Source organism: Narcine bancroftii, chromosome 2 (genome assembly GCF_036971445.1).
Source record: "Narcine bancroftii isolate sNarBan1 chromosome 2, sNarBan1.hap1, whole genome shotgun sequence".
Classification (NCBI taxonomy): domain Eukaryota; kingdom Metazoa; phylum Chordata; class Chondrichthyes; order Torpediniformes; family Narcinidae; genus Narcine; species Narcine bancroftii.
Genome location: NC_091470.1, coordinates 322,318,675 through 322,334,663, shown reverse-complemented (window position 1 = coordinate 322,334,663; position 15,989 = coordinate 322,318,675). Strand labels below are relative to the sequence as shown.

At 44.8% G+C, this 15,989-nt stretch overlaps 1 protein-coding gene across 1 annotated transcript; it reads right to left on the bottom strand.

Moving 5' to 3' along the window:
• Positions 1 to 769: 769 nt before the first annotated feature.
• LOC138755609 (endogenous retrovirus group 3 member 1 Env polyprotein-like) lies at positions 770 to 9,689 on the bottom strand. The gene is made up of 2 exons (XM_069921920.1): positions 9,310 to 9,689; positions 770 to 3,465 (listed from the first exon to the last, which is right to left on the bottom strand). The coding sequence occupies exon 2, from the start codon at positions 2,723 to 2,725 to the stop codon at positions 1,331 to 1,333; it is 1,395 nt and encodes a 464-aa protein (XP_069778021.1). The 5' UTR covers positions 2,726 to 3,465; positions 9,310 to 9,689; the 3' UTR covers positions 770 to 1,330.
• Between the last annotated feature and the right edge of the window lie 6,300 nt (positions 9,690 to 15,989).

Sequence of the window (15,989 nt, the reverse complement as noted above, 5' to 3'; positions counted from 1 at the left end):
AAAAAGAATGGTCAGCGTTTCAAGCTGAAACTTTTTTTTATCAGGTCTGAGTAAAGATAGAACAGAAGCAATGCTAAAAGGACAGGATTGGAGGGGTGAGACAGGGGCACCACTCAAGACTGGCAAATCAAGAAAGTGTGAGACATGATGAATAGAGGCAGAAGAATGGCAGATTCTAGATAAGGGGAGGAAGGCAAGGAAAACAGGAGGAGGAGGAGAAATGGTGGAGTGGGTGATTAGAAGATCAAAAGCTGCTTATGCTGGAATCTGTTTAGCAGAGAAGGTGGTGTAAATAAGACCAGATAGAACCAGGGAGGGGGGTCGGGATGCATGGAATGGAGAGAGCAGAAAAATCCAGTGAGATGATGGGGTTGAGGGATAGAACCAAAGTGAATAGAGGGATGAGAATGGATGGGGGGGGGGGGGGGGTTAGGGTGGTTGGGTAAGGGTACTGTTGGACTCTGGCTTTAACTTACTCTTAATTTAGTCTATGTGTAGTCTGAGTCCAGCGCGTTCTTTGAATGAAGTGATAGGAGAAGGTATTCGGTTCAACAGTCAATTTATTACACAGCACAAGAATAAAACTTAACAGAGCTCTGGGTCAGTCTGTTAGTTCATAGGTCACCTGCCAGTGAGCTACTCCCCGAGACTGACCCCTATTGTCCAGTTGGCACAGTTTATATAGGTCAATCTTATCACCCCAGAAATCTGCAAAACAGGAGATGACTTGTGATAACCCTTATGCAAAAAGATCTAGCAGGGAAAACAAAAGTTGTTTTCCCTGCTAGATCTTTTTGCATAAGGGTTATCACAAGTCATCTCCTGTTTTGCAGATTTCTGGGGTGTAGCATTCCCATGTTAATCCTCCAGGCCAGACTATCCTGTTGTTTAGATCTGAAATTAATTCATCCCCAGATATTTCTAATCACCATTCGGTCCCTGTCTGGCCAATTTCTGCTGTTCTCTTTAACACCTCCTCGTGCCTTAATCTTCCTCCTAGACTGGTTTTCCATTCCCTTTGATTCTTGCGGGCCATTCTTTGTTCTGATCTGGCCTGTGTCTCCTGTGCTACTTCCCACCTCCTTCAGTTGAGCATTCCTCCTAAATCGTTTTATGCATATCCTCTCCCTGTATCTTGGGAGCAGCCAATTTTGTTCAGCCAACTTTGCTCCATGCTGTGACAGCCACTTAGCCACATTCCTCTTTCCCTGACTCATGCAGTCCAAATAAACTTATTGATTAATCATTTATTTCATACTGTTTTAACCCCTAGATTCCAACAGTCCCCCTTTTGGTCTCATGAAAATGAGACCAACCACCAGTTAACTTATCAGATAGAGAAATCCGGGTTACATGCTAGGGTTGGCATTTCTGATCCCTTGTAATCATTACACTCTTGAGAGGGCAGTAGGGACAAATACATGCCTTGAGGTCTGGGGATGTCTCTCTGTGACAGCGCTCGTTGAATGAGGCACTGGAGGCAGGGAAGGATGCATGGGATCAGAATCAACGCCAAAACCACAAATCCAGCAACTAGCACTATAGTATGTATCCATCCCCAGGCTCCAGAGAACAAGTTTCCCAGCCATGAGCTGCCCCAGGGTCGCCAGTTCTGAACCGGGACGTGAGCTAATTTGCGAATGCCAGATGAAATCTCTTTTACTGCTTGCCCATTGTCATCGATTTTCAAACAACAATTAGTGAGATTCAATTTCCCACACACCCCCCCTTCAGTGGCTAACAAGTAGTCTAAAGCTAAGCGGTTCTGAAACACCGTGGCCCTAATCTGTTGCTGCTCTTCTGCCAACAGATCAAGGGCTGCGGCGGTGTCATTGGTGATAATCTCCAAAATAGCTTGTAAACGAATCAGACGGTTTAACATGTAAATTGGGGTTCGATATCCCCAGGACCCATCCTGTGCCCAAGTAGCAGGTCCATAATAAGAAATAATGCGCTCTGGAGGCCAGTCCTCTCCCCACTCACCGATCTTTAAATCCCTCTTCTGGCGGAGCCCCTGATATACACACGCTGCTAACTGATGGGAGTCGTTCTGTGGTAACAGCACAAATTGTGGTTGAATGATACCTATACAGCACGTTCCCCTCCAGTCTGGCTCCAAAAAAGTGTAAGCCGTATTCCCACAAATCCAATATAAACCCTCTGGGGCAAATCCGTGTGGATAGGGATGAGCCCAAAATTGTCTGAGTGAGGGAACCCCTTCATATGGATTAACGCCCGTGCAATTCCATACCCCTTTCCCACGGGAGTTATCTGTTATGGGTCTACAATGTGTTACCTTCTGTGGGGACAGGAACCACCGGGGTCGCTGAGGATGCCATCGAGGGAACTTCCCCAAGATCTTAACCCTTGTGCATCTCGAGTCTCCTTTATAATGCCTGCCTTGCTCCTTCCTGATACATTCCTCTCCCAATGGGTGATTAGCTAGATGCCATGTCTGGCGGGGGCGCGTTTCATCTGCCGATCCGTGAAAACTCATCAACTCCCATACTTCCAGGGGCTCCCCGCTCCATGGCCATGATCCATCTCTTGTGGGTCCCCCACATACCCAACAGTTTTTAACCCCCAAGAGTTCTGCCGTAGTTTGGCAAAGGTCTACCCATCTGTTGTCCCCTACTCTGTGAGTGGCAGCCTGGCGTTTAGCGTTGTCATAGATATCCCCCTTTTCTCTGTCCCATACGTATGGTTGTTTTCTCTTTTGCCACATGGGGTCCCACTGTATCCTCTGAATGGGAATTGAGCCCCCTTTCTCCTTATCTTGGTCTCCCTCCGGGGCACAAAACCATGTTACTCCTTGAGGACAGCGGTCTCGATTTGATGTGAACTGTAAAGAGCCCTTATTGAATTTAACATCATACACTTGTCCATTATGCACACACTTACGTCCTGTGTGAGTCCCCACACAGTGTTCAGGAAAGTTAGTCCAATCAGTAAAGTACTGTTCTTTTTCGTTGTGCGCCCCCAGGCCGAGTGCACACACTTTGTACAGTGGTTTTCTACTCCAGCCCCTTCAAGGGCTCGGAATACCAGTACCCATAGTCCCCACATAGTATTCATCCCAGCTTCTTTCGTTGTTTTGATGCCAATAACTTGATTATGCCGTCAACCACTGATACACAGTCACTGTAGTCCAATAGTCTCTTTAAAAAAGGACTTTAAGTGTTCTTAGTCCGTGGTTGCTTCACAGGTTCTCAGTCACCTCCGTTCGAATCTGTTCCAGTGTCCGTGTCGGTGGGTCCGTTGCTGCACACTGACTCCAATGATACCACGTCTCGCCTTTTCCTTGTAGTCGAACCGCGTGGGACGTCCTCTCCACCACTCTGTAGGGTCCTGTCCACCTGGGCTCCGACCACTTTCTCTTGATGACCTTTAGCAGAATCCACTCCGCGACTGAAGGTATCGGTGTTTCCCCTTCTCTGTTGGGACTTGTGACCTGTTGTGAAAAATCTGACACCAGAGCCGTTAGTTTATCATAATACAGCTTGCATCCCATTGAACGTACCTCATTCTTCGTAGTCTGACTTCCGGCTCCCGGTCCCGGGAACTGGTGCCCCGTTCGTAGTTCATATGGAGTGAATCCTGTCACAGAACTTACCGAACTCCTTATTGACATTAATGCCAGAGGCAACGCATCCACCCAATTTAGTTTGGTCCGTGCCTGTACTTTCCCAATCTTTTATTGTTTGGTTCATCCTCTCCACTATTTTCTGCCATGTTAATGCCTTCATGGGTAAACGTAACATTTGGAGCATTCAGGATCTTTTCTAGTCTCGTCTGCCTTAGTGAAGTCATTGTAAATGCTGTCGAGCTCACAAATGCTACAATGCTATGTGTTGTTAATACCGTCAGGCCATGTCCCATTACTATGTGTGCCACCTTTTGTAGAATCTTTGCTACTCCTGCTGCATGTCTTGTACATGGTGGGTGTCTGTCTTCCGTTGGGTCTAGTGTGATACTCCCATACATGAGCACACATCTTCCACCCCCTTTTTTCTGAAAAAGAACACCATCAATTGTGTGTGCTTTTTCAGAAACATCCAAAAAGAAAGGTAGTTTATAATTTGGAATCGCCAAATCTGTAGATGTTGTAAGAGCTTGCTTCAATAGAATAAAACTCATCTCAGCCTGTGCAGTCCAATCCAGTGTAGCTCCCAGGTTCCTCATCCCCTGCTCATTCACCAAAGTTCGCAGTGGATGTGTCAATTCACCATACGATGGGATAAACTGCCTACTATAACCTGACAAACCCAAAAACGAAAGCATCTCTTTAACTGTCTTTGGTTTTGTATGATGTAGTATCGCTGTTTGATGTGCAGGGGAAATCCCTGTGCCTTTCGCTGAGACCATTCTCCCTAAAAAGGTGACCACCTGTCTGCAGCATTGCAGCTTTGAGCGAGAGACTTTAAAGCCTGCCTTAAACAGCTGCACTAGCAGGAGACAGGTGGCCTCCAAACAGGAAGCATGATCAGGTGCTGCTAATAGGATGTCATCTACATACTGGATCAGAACTACCCCACCTGGCAGTGCTAGCCCCCCCAGCTGTTCTTTCAACACCTGATTGAAAATCCCTGGAGATAAAATAAAGCCCTGTGGAAGCCTAGTATACCGCAACTTTCTACCTCTATACGTGAACGAAAACACATCTCTTAATGGTTCTGCCAGCGGCAAGCAGAAGAAAGCATTCGCTAAATCTATGCAAGAGAACCACTTGTGGTTGGGGGTTAAAGCAGTCATGGCAGTATATGGGTTTGGTACTGGAACTGTGGGTGTACTCACAATACCATTGATGCGCCTTAAGTCATGGGCCATCCGATATTTGCCCGTGTCTTGTTTAGGAACAGGTAAAATGGGTGTATTCCAACTAGAATGCGAATGTTCCAACACCCCTGAATAGATAAGGCCATCAATGGTCTTTGCCAAACCTTCCTCAGCTTCAGGTTTGTGGGGATACTGCATCTGCCAAATAGGGGTGAAATCTGACAGTTCGAAGGTTATGGGATCAACCTGCTGACAAAAACCCACATCTGCTGGATCCCACTGACCACAGGTTCTCAGGGAGAGAATCTAGCATAGGGGCCGAGTCGGGGTGATCCATCTTCTCTCTACCATGAAAGCGTTCAATCTGTCTATGCTCAAGGAGGACTTGATCATGTGTCGGAGACAAAATTCTGTATGCCTGGCCAGATGAGGAGAACTGCACTGTCGGTATTTGGGTGTCAGACCAGTCCCTTAGGGACTTCAAGTTCCGACACATCGGTCCCAAATCTTTTGCCTGATGAGTAGTGCCAATTGCAAGGGTGACATGAGGAATGGCCTCACCTGCCATCTCATACCATTCCAGCTGCTCAGATGTCAGTGCCACCGCAGCGGCCACTCCCTCCTTTCCTATCACTATGTAGTCCGAATTAATTTCCCATTGCCTGCCCTGTACCTCTTCATAAAAGGCATGCTGATACATTTCATCCCCATCCCTATCGTAAAAGAGGGTCATATGGGGAGGGTCCGAGGGAGGGGTATACGGGTGTAACGTCTGGATCCACGGCTTCCATTGATTATAAAGCTTTAGCCGCCCTCCCTTCTGTGGGTCCTCAGGTTGCAGCAGCCCCCAGTAAATGTCAGCCCATTGTCCCTCAGACGCGGATCCTCCAGCTGCCGCCAACAACATCTGAGAACTGGAATGCAGTGTAGTTACTGAACAGTTCATAGAATATCCATTTGGAAAGGTAATCTCTATTCCGCTGGGTCCACAAAGGATCGATGCTCCGCACTTGACCAACAGGTCTCTGCCCAAGAGATTGGTAGGGCACCTGGCTGACAAAATGTATTGATGTGTAAAAGTCTGTCCTGCCACAGAAGTGACTAGTGGTGTAGAGAACGGCAGATTTTCTGGTGTACCCGAGAACCCTATCAGCTGGACGCTAGAGGATGATGTTTTATCTTGAAATTCAGTGCCAGTGAGTGTTGAAAATCTGGCTCCCGTATCCACTAAAAAGGATACTTCCATGTCCATAACTTTAATCTGCAGGAAAGGGTCTGCCAACCTAGCCTGCTCGTGGGTGCTCGGGCTCCGTCACTGTGGGCAATATTGCTCCTCCTCTGTCAGCAAAGGGAATTGTCTCCTCGGAGCTAGAGCCGCATAGGGTGCCTGATGTACCGGGGGTGGCACTGACGATCTCTGGGGCTGGACCCAAGGCTCCTGTTGTGGTGGTCCATAGCCCCTTGCCCCCGGGTCCCGAGGCTCCCAAACTAGGGGACAGTCTCTCTTCAAGTGTCCTGGCTGACCGCATCCAAAACATACGGCTGGCTGCCTTCGTGGAGCACTCCGAACTCTCCCTCTTACTCGGAATCCCCCCATTGGACCTCCCATTCTGCCCCCATCGGTGGGACCCGGTGCCCAATATGGGGCCGGGTGCCAATTAGTATCATTCCCTTGTGGTGGCTGCGGTGGCTGCTGAATCATCTGGTTCGCACCCTTTGAGGAAATCTTTTTTTTTTCCTCATTTGCCTTTTGCCTAGCCTCTGCCAATTGAAGCTTAAGGAGTTGCCAGACTCCGTAGTTTGTTTGTCCTCCTTTTGCTTAGCCCTGTAACGTTTCATGTGATGGGTCAAATGTTTTTCCCATTGCTCATTCGAGCAGCCAGGAATATCAGGGTTATTCTCTAATGCCTCCCTAACTACAGCTGGCAGTCCACTCGTTACTGCAGCCCTAAAGAGTGTAGTCTGCAAGGGATCTGTGGCTGGGTGTACTCCTGCCTTATCAGTCCAACTCTCCCTACACTGACTCAAAAAAGTCGAGATCTCCTCATCCTCCTTTATGGAAAAGGTCAGGGACTGCATGACACCGGGGGGAACGGGGAACTTATCTCTCATTGCCCCTCCTATTGCCGTAGCATGATTGGCAAATGGCTCAGCATCGAGGCACCTAGTGATTCCTGCGATCATTTCTACCTGCTGAATCTCCCACAGCCCAAGCTGTTTCCCCAATAATGCTCTCCAATCCCCTATGGCTATCTTATGTCCCATCGTAACTTGGCAGAACTTTCCCATCCACGCTCCACCTCCCTCAGTCGGAGGTGGCATTTTATCCAAAATACAATTCATGTCAGTGAATGAGAAGGGTTGATACCTCTCCCCAATTTGCGGACCCTTATAAATTAGCGGCATCTGTCTATATCTTTCTGGAAGCCGTACTTCCCCCCTTTCCCGCAACTCATATCCCAAAGGGAAGCGAGGGTTCTCCTGACCCTGTCTTCTATGTGTGATCATGTTTCCCCTGATCGTGACTGGCTGTTCCTCCTCTTCAATCTCAACACTCACACTAGCTAGATCAGTATCCTCGTCCTGCTCTCTCTCCCTTTCCCATCTGACACTCGCTGGGTCATTTCCCTTCCTATTCTCCTCTTGTCCCAGCTCTCTCTCATCTGTACTTCCCAAGCCCCTACTATTTTTCCTTACTGCACATCTATCGTTCTGTACTTCGTGCACCCACTCTTTTGTTTCCTCCACTCTCCCCTGTGCAACTCTCTTCAGTCTCTCCTTCGCCTCATGTAGTTCTGGACCTGTTAACTCAGTAACATTCACTATTCCCTCACTTATCTGCATCGCTGGCATTTTGGGAATAGGATAAGGTGGTGGCAATGTCTCCGGTAACTCTGGATATAACGGGGCTGACGGCTTCACCTCCCCCGTATTCTCCTTAGTGTTATGGGATCCCTGTTTAATATCATGTTGAAGGTTCGCATCCACAGCCATGCAAGCCAATGTTATAATGTGTAAATCTGCCCTTCTCTGTTCCTTCACTTCTCTCTGTTGTTTAAACCTTCTTCTATTCCACATAGATCCTTGTCCTTTTGCCTCATGTTCCTGCACCTCCTTGGCTGCTTCCCTCTCTGCTTCTCCTAAGTACCGTACCAGTCGGATTTTTTCAAACCCTCGTGGCACCTTCCCCTGATTCTGCAGCTCTCTCCATATCTGTTCGTACCGTGCCATAGCCTGTACCTCCTCTCCCTTCGGTACTCCTCCCAGTAATTGATCCCTTGTTTTCTCCCACTGTCGGTCTACAGATGGGGGAACTCCTCTGTCTTCCCCGAACTCTTGCCCTACATCCCTTATTACTCCTTCCATCTCTGTTCCGATTTTTATCCCTTTAGACCTCGTACTCCCTGGCTCTCTCTCCTGGTAGGATTTTGACACCCTGCACTCTACTTCGCCCCTTTCCACGTTATTATAACCACCAGATGACCAGCAGCTCCCTGAAAACAGGTGTTCCCCTTCAGGGATGATCAGAGAGAGAGCCAGCTGGGGGATTATGTGTCTCGTGGTTGTGTGAAGTGTCTATTGTTTGTTTTGCGGTTAGCTTGTTAGTTTCCCCCTTTGTGTGAAATGTACATTGTTTGTTTTGCGGTTAGTCTGTGTACACAGGTGCCTCACTGTGTGACTGCCTATCCCCACTGTGTTTCCCTGATCCGTATTCTAAATACCTTGCCTCTATGCCCTCTCTACCCTGTAAAACAGTACAATCTGTAACCTCTGCTGCCCCCTTTTTCAGAAGTACTTAAAACATCGAGAGTAATACAGTGATATACACAGCAACAATACCAGCGTGCATGAAAAAACAGTTAAATGCCGAACACCTTATACAGATACTTATTACTATTATGGTACACGATTCTTAAACAAATACTTATTACACACTATAGAAACAAATAACTATAACACAATACACCTTATACGGATACTTATTATACACTACTATGGTACACGATTCTTAAACAAATACTTATTACACACTATAGAAACAAATAACTATAACACAATACACCTTATACGGATACTTATTATACACTACTATGGTACACAATTCTTAAACAAATCCTTATTATACACTATAGAAGCAAATAACCATCACCATACACCTTATACTAATTGGCCAAGTGTCTAAAGCTATCTCTCGAGATCGCTACGAGGGGACTCCAACCCCGTTCTACTAGGAGGACTCCAACCCCCTTTCTACTAGGAGGACTCCAACCCCCTTTTACTACAGGGGACTCCAACCCCGTTCTACTAGGAGGACTCCAACCCCCTTCTACTACAGGGGACTCCAACCCCGTTCTACTAGGGGGACTCCAACCCCCTTCTACTACAGGGGACTCCAACCCCGTTCTACTAGGGGGACTCCAACCCCCTTTTTGTTTTATTCTTTGGCTTTAACGAGGGCTTTTGCAGAGTAGTGACAACACACAATTTATCTTTGCCAATAGCAGAACTTCGTTAAAACAGGCGTCTGCTTACCTCCCTTTGTAGGATGGTCACTTGTTGTTATCACCACACCACAATCGACCGGTGTTTCGTATCTTTTTCTTCCGTCACTTCTCCATCTTCATCACGTCGGGGTCACCAAATTGTTGGACTCTGGCTTTAACTTACTCTTAATTTAGTCTATGTGTAGTCTGAGTCCAGCGCGTTCTTTGAATGAAGTGATAGGAGAAGGTATTCGGTTCAACAGTCAATTTATTACACAGCACAAGAATAAAACTTAACAGAGCTCTGGGTCAGTCTGTTAGTTCATAGGTCACCTGCCAGTGAGCTACTCCCCGAGACTGACCCCTATTGTCCAGTTGGCACAGTTTATATAGGTCAATCTTATCACCCCAGAAATCTGCAAAACAGGAGATGACTTGTGATAACCCTTATGCAAAAAGATCTAGCAGGGAAAACAACTATAGAAACAAATAACTATAACACAATACACCTTATACGGATACTTATTATACACTACTATGGTACACGATTCTTAAACAAATACTTATTACACACTATAGAAACAAATAACTATAACACAATACACCTTATACGGATACTTATTATACACTACTATGGTACACGATTCTTAAACAAATACTTATTACACACTATAGAAACAAATAACTATAACACAATACACCTTAATACAACTTTTGTTTTCCCTGCTAGATCTTTTTGCATAAGGGTTATCACAAGTCATCTCCTGTTTTGCAGATTTCTGGGGTGTAGCATTCCCATGTTAATCCTCCAGGCCAGACTATCCTGTTGTTTAGATCTGAAATTAATTCATCCCCAGATATTTCTAATCACCATTCGGTCCCTGTCTGGCCAATTTCTGCTGTTCTCTTTAACACCTCCTCGTGCCTTAATCTTCCTCCTAGACTGGTTTTCCATTCCCTTTGATTCTTGCAGGCCATTCTTTGTTCTGATCTGGCCTGTGTCTCCTGTGCTACTTCCCACCTCCTTCAGTTGAGCATTCCTCCTAAATCGTTTTATGCATATCCTCTCCCTGTATCTTGGGAGCAGCCAATTTTGTTCAGCCAACTTTGCTCCATGCTGTGACAGCCACTTAGCCACATTCCTCTTTCCCTGACTCATGCAGTCCAAATAAACTTATTGATTAATCATTTATTTCATACTGTTTTAACCCCTAGATTCCAACAGTACAAAAAAAGAAAAAGGGAATGTGAAGAGCAGAAGGGGTACAGAAGAGAGAAGACTAATTACCTGAAACTAGAAAATTTTATGTTCATACCCTTGAGGTGTGGACTAAGCAGGTGGTTTGCATTGGGCCTGACTCTGGCAGTGGAGCCCAGGATAGACAGGTTACTGTAGGAATGGGAAGGAGAGTAGAAATGACATGCAAATGGGAGATCAGCATGGTCATTGCATTCAGACCATGGATGCTCCGTGAAAGGTCCCCATCTGCATTTGATCTCACTGACATAAAACAGGCTACATCAAGAGCACCAAATACAGTCGATGAGGTTGGAGGTAGTGCAAGTGAATTATTGCCTCATGTGGAAGGGCTGTTTGCGACCCTGGATGATGGTGAGGTAGGGTATAAGAGTAGGTGATACCTTTCTTCTGATTGCTGGGCCAGAGGTAGCAGAAGGGCGGGTGAGGAGGGAAGAACAGATGAGGGTGTCAAGAAGACACGTGGTTACGTGGAAATTCGACTCCTGCCTGAGCATTACTCACTGAAATGCAGAAATACAAAGCTGTGTTCACATGGAGAAAATTACATAACTTAAGAAAAAGTATAACACTTTTTAGAAAATTTGGCAGCTATAATTAAATTCCATAGCAGCACAATTATAGTGTGGACCATCACGCCTTGCCCTCTCCCCCCCCCCCCCCCCCCACCTTCCCCTTCCCCGTCTATCTCTCAATCAGTGGGGGGAGGGTCCATCCCATCCCAACCAGGAAAAGTCAAGAATAGAAAACAGCCAGGGTACTAGTCGCCGTTTCATGACAAACCCATAAAGCCCTGATTTATGTCTTATACCTTTGTTGCAAGTGTCTTGAATGTTGTGTGCAACTGTAGTTAGTTAAGTGTTAAATGTGGGAGGGTGGGGAGGGAGGGAGATGAAAAAATTTTGAACTCTGCAGAAAATTGTATAAAATGTACAATTGTAAATTGTAGTCGATGCTGATACTGTTAACATTGACACTGATAATGTTGATAACTGTTTGAGTTCAAGTTTGGAAACTCATAAATAAAATATATATAAAAAAAGAGAGGAATCCCTGCAGAAGGCAGAAAGGTGTGCAGGGAGGTCTATATATCTGGTGGTGGGGTTAGTTGTACCTGGTGGAAATGACAGAGGATTCTGCATTGAATACGGATGTTAGTGGGGTGTAAGGTGAGAAAAAAGGAACCCTATTCCTATTCTGTTTGGGTGGGGGGTACACGTAAGAGCTGAATTCCTAGTCAGAGGAAATGCAGGGAGATGGCTCTTTTGACCACAGTAAAGGAAACCCCATGTTGCTTGAAAAGGAGGATATGCCAGATGTCTTGGAATGGAGATGCAGCAAAGGCAGAGAAAATGGGAGAACAGGATGGCACCCTTACAGAATACTGACTGGGAGGAGATATATTTAGACCTTAAGACTATAAGACATAGGAGCAGAAATAGGCAATTCAGGCCATTGAGTCTGCCATGCCATTTAATCATGAGCTGATCTATTTTCCCACTCAGCCCCACTGCCCGGCCTTCTCCCATAACCTTACTAACTAATCAAACTCTGCCTTAAATACACCCGATAACCTGGTTCCACAACCACCTGTGGCAACAAATTCCACAGACTTACCAGCTTCATCTTCATCTCTATTCTAAGCATCCTTCAAGGTGGCTGTGGGAGTCAATGGGTTTGTAGTGAATGTCAGTATGTATCGTCTTCTTAGGTGGATTAGAGGGGCCTGTTTCTGTGTTATAGTGTTTATAGTTTTATGGAGACAGATATCTACAAAGAGGAGAGAAGTGTCAGAGTTGTCCAGGTTAATTTGAGACTGGAGTGGGTTAGTAGCAAAGTTAATGACATTCACAAGGCCAGCACAGGTGCACGAAACAACTGTTAGCACCAGAATTTTTTGTTACACAGAAAAAGATATATCGTGCACACCATAATGTTTGGGATAAAGACACTTTTATTTTTCCTTTATTTGCCCCTGTGCTACACAATTTTAAATTTGTAATCAAATAATTCACATGTAATTAAAGTTCACATTCCAGTTTTCATTCAAGGTTATTTGTATACATTTTGGCTTGCCCATATAGATATTACAGCATCTTTTATACACCTTCATTTCAGGGCACTGTAATGTTTGGGACATTTGGCTTCACAATTGTTTGTGAGTACTCAGGTATGTTTAATTCCCTCACTGGTGCAGGTATTAGGGAGCTAGGCTTGCTTCGAAGCTTTTGATCACCTTTGGAGTCTATAGTTGCCATTTTTCAACTTGAGGACTAGAGTTGTGCCAATGAAAGTCAAAGATGCCATAGCATGGCTGAAAAACAAGAATAAAACAGTAAGAGACCATACCCAAGCCTTAGGATTACCAAAATCAACAGTTTGGAATATCATTAAGAAGAAAGAGCATACTGGTGAGCTCAGTAATCGCAAAAGGACTAGTATTCCAAGGAAGACCTCCACTGCTGATAACAGCAGAAATTCAGATTTCAGATTTAATGTCAGAGTACATACAGTACACGACATCACATACAACCCTGAGATTCCTTTTTACCTGCTGGCATAGCAGAATTACCACTAATTGATAGTACAAAAAATAAAGTGTACACAGTGTAAACATGTAAACAAACAAAGAACTGTAAACAGTTAACGAATGTAAACAAACTGTGCAATACAGAGAGAACAAAAAGAAAATCAATAAAGTGCACAAGAGTTCTTAAATGAGTCTTTGATTGAGTTTGTCATTGAGGAGTCTGATGGTGGAGGGGTAGCAGCTGTTTCTGAACCTGATGATGCGAGTCTTGTGACACCTATACCTCTTTCCTGATGGCAGCAGTGAGAATTCTCACCATAATGAAGAAAAAGTCCCTAAACATATGTCCAACAGATCAGAAATACCCTTCAGGAGGCAGGTGTGTATATGTCAATGACAACTGTCTGCAAAAGACTTCACAAACAGAAATAGAGAGGCTACACTGCAAGATGCAAACCATGTTATGCTTTTGTGGTATGCTTTGGATCTTGGACAGTTCCTTTACACCTCCACACTTTGCTCTTTCCATCACTCTGATACAGGTTCATCTTGGTCTCATCTGTCCACAAGACCTTTTTTCAGAATTCTGCAGGCTCTTTTAAGTATTTCTTGGCAAACTATAATCTGTCTATCCTTTCCGTGGCTAACTAGTAGTTTATATCTTGCAGTGTAGCCTCTGTATTTCTGTTCATGAAGTCTTCTACAGACAGTAGTCATTGATATAGCCACACCTCCCTCCTGAAGAGTGTTTCTGATCTGTCAGACAGGTGTTTGGGGATTTTTTTTCTTCATTATGATGAGAATTCATCAGCTGTGGAGATCTTCCTTGGAATACCAGTTCTTCTGTGATTACTGAGCTCACCAGTACACTCTTTCTTCTTAATTATGTTCTAAACTGTTGATTTTTGTAATCCTAAAGTTTGGGCATTGTCTCTTACTACAGTACATTTCTAATTAACCGAAAACCAAAATTCCAAATATCCAAAAGATTTTTTTTCGGGTGAGACATGATGCTACAATTTGAAAAAAACGTTGAAAAAAATTTACTCACCATGCTCAAATGGGACTACAAGGAATCATTTTCACAAAGGAGACATTTTTCTACAGGTTACACATTGAAGGAAAGAAACCACTGATTATTTATTTATAATTTATCAGTTTTGCCATGAGGTACTGCAACTTTGTTATAAATTGCATTGTGGCATTTCTCAGAATTTGAATTAAGTACTGCGCTCTCTCCCTGCTCACCGGCGCAAGGCATGCTCTCTCCCCACTCATGCTAGCTGGTCCCTGTAAAATACCCTTTCAGTGGGTCGCTGAAATTCTGCTGGAGGGCAATCCTTGTGTAATCTCCTTCCACTTACCGGTGAGGTGATACCTCTGGCTCCCGGGCAGGAACAGGGACCTCGGACTCCTGGGCAGGATTGGCGACAGTGGTGGGGAGTCTCAGGGATCGGCGACTGCATGGGGAGATGTCTGGGATTTGCGACAGCTGATACAAGTATTCTCCTGATGCAAGATAGGTCTGGTCCCAAGTATTTTGGATAATCAGAAATGTACTGCATTTTATCTTTATTTTTCACCCTCATAATTGCTTCTTTGAGTTTCATTGGCATAGCTGTGGCCCTTAAGTTGAAACATAGCAAAGGTGATCAAAAACTAAGAAGCAAGCCTAGTTCTCTTATACCTGCACCAATGAAGGAATTAAACATACCTGAGTAATCACAAACATCTGTGAAGCCAAATGTCCCAAACGTTATGGTGCCCTGAAATGAGGGGACTATAAAAAAGTGCTGTAATTTCTACTTGATCAAACCAAAATGTATACAAATAACTGAATAAAATCTGAATGTGCACTTTAATTGCATGAGAATTATTTGATTTAAAAGTGTCGAGGAGAGGCAAATAAAGGGGGGAAAAAAAGTGCCTTTGTCCCAAACACTGTAAAGGATGGGATTGTTTTCTTTGGAACAGATGAGGTTGAGTGTAAACTTAGTTAAAGTATGTAAAATTGTGGAGAGTCAATTTAGAATAGAAATGAAAGACCTATTTCAAGGTGTTGAGAATCAGAAATCAAAGCAAAACTGATAATCCATTGTCCAACTATTCCAAAATCCTGAAGGTTCAGCATTTGGCTCACCAGGCTCCCCCTTCATATCGCCGGGGCCCTGATTCCCACAAACAGTTCAGCTCAATGGATCCTCATTTCTGCCTCTTTCTTCAGCCTCCTAGAAATCCAATTTCCTCATATTCTTTAAACAGATCATGGCCCAGATTACCATGCTCCATTTCAATTTATCGTTCATTGGAAAATTTACTGTAATCTGCAAAAATAACATGAATTAAAAACATGTTGGGTTATTAATAGAATAACATCAGTTGGGAAATCTGCCAGTGCCACTAAAATTCTGAATGTGCCCAATTATTGTAGTTTTATGTAACTATTAAAATGATTAAAGGGATGTAGAGCATCATTTTCTTCTCTAATGGGTGGTAGGTATATGATGCTTACTTGCCCGAATGGTGTATTAGCATCAGCCCTCATCACATTTAAGGAGTAACTGAAGAGCCCTGTATGGAGGGCCAGGGGGGACCACAGTGTTCAGGAGGCCCCAGGGGGACCACAGTCCGCTAACCATTAATGCCCCCCCCCCCATTGAGGTCGTCAAGAGTATCAAGTTCCTTGGACTACACTTGGTGGAGAATCTCACCTGGTCCCTTAACACCAGCTCCATAGCCAAGAAAGCCCAGCGCCTCTATATCCTGCGAAGGCTGAGGAAAGTTCATTTACCACCCTCCAGCTTCACTATATTCTACAGAGGATGTATTGAGAGCATCCTGTGCAACTGCATCACCGCCTGGTTTGGAAGCTGTACCTCCTCGGATCGCAAGACCTTACAGAGGATAGAGAAGTCAGCGGAAAAGATCACTGGGGGCTCTC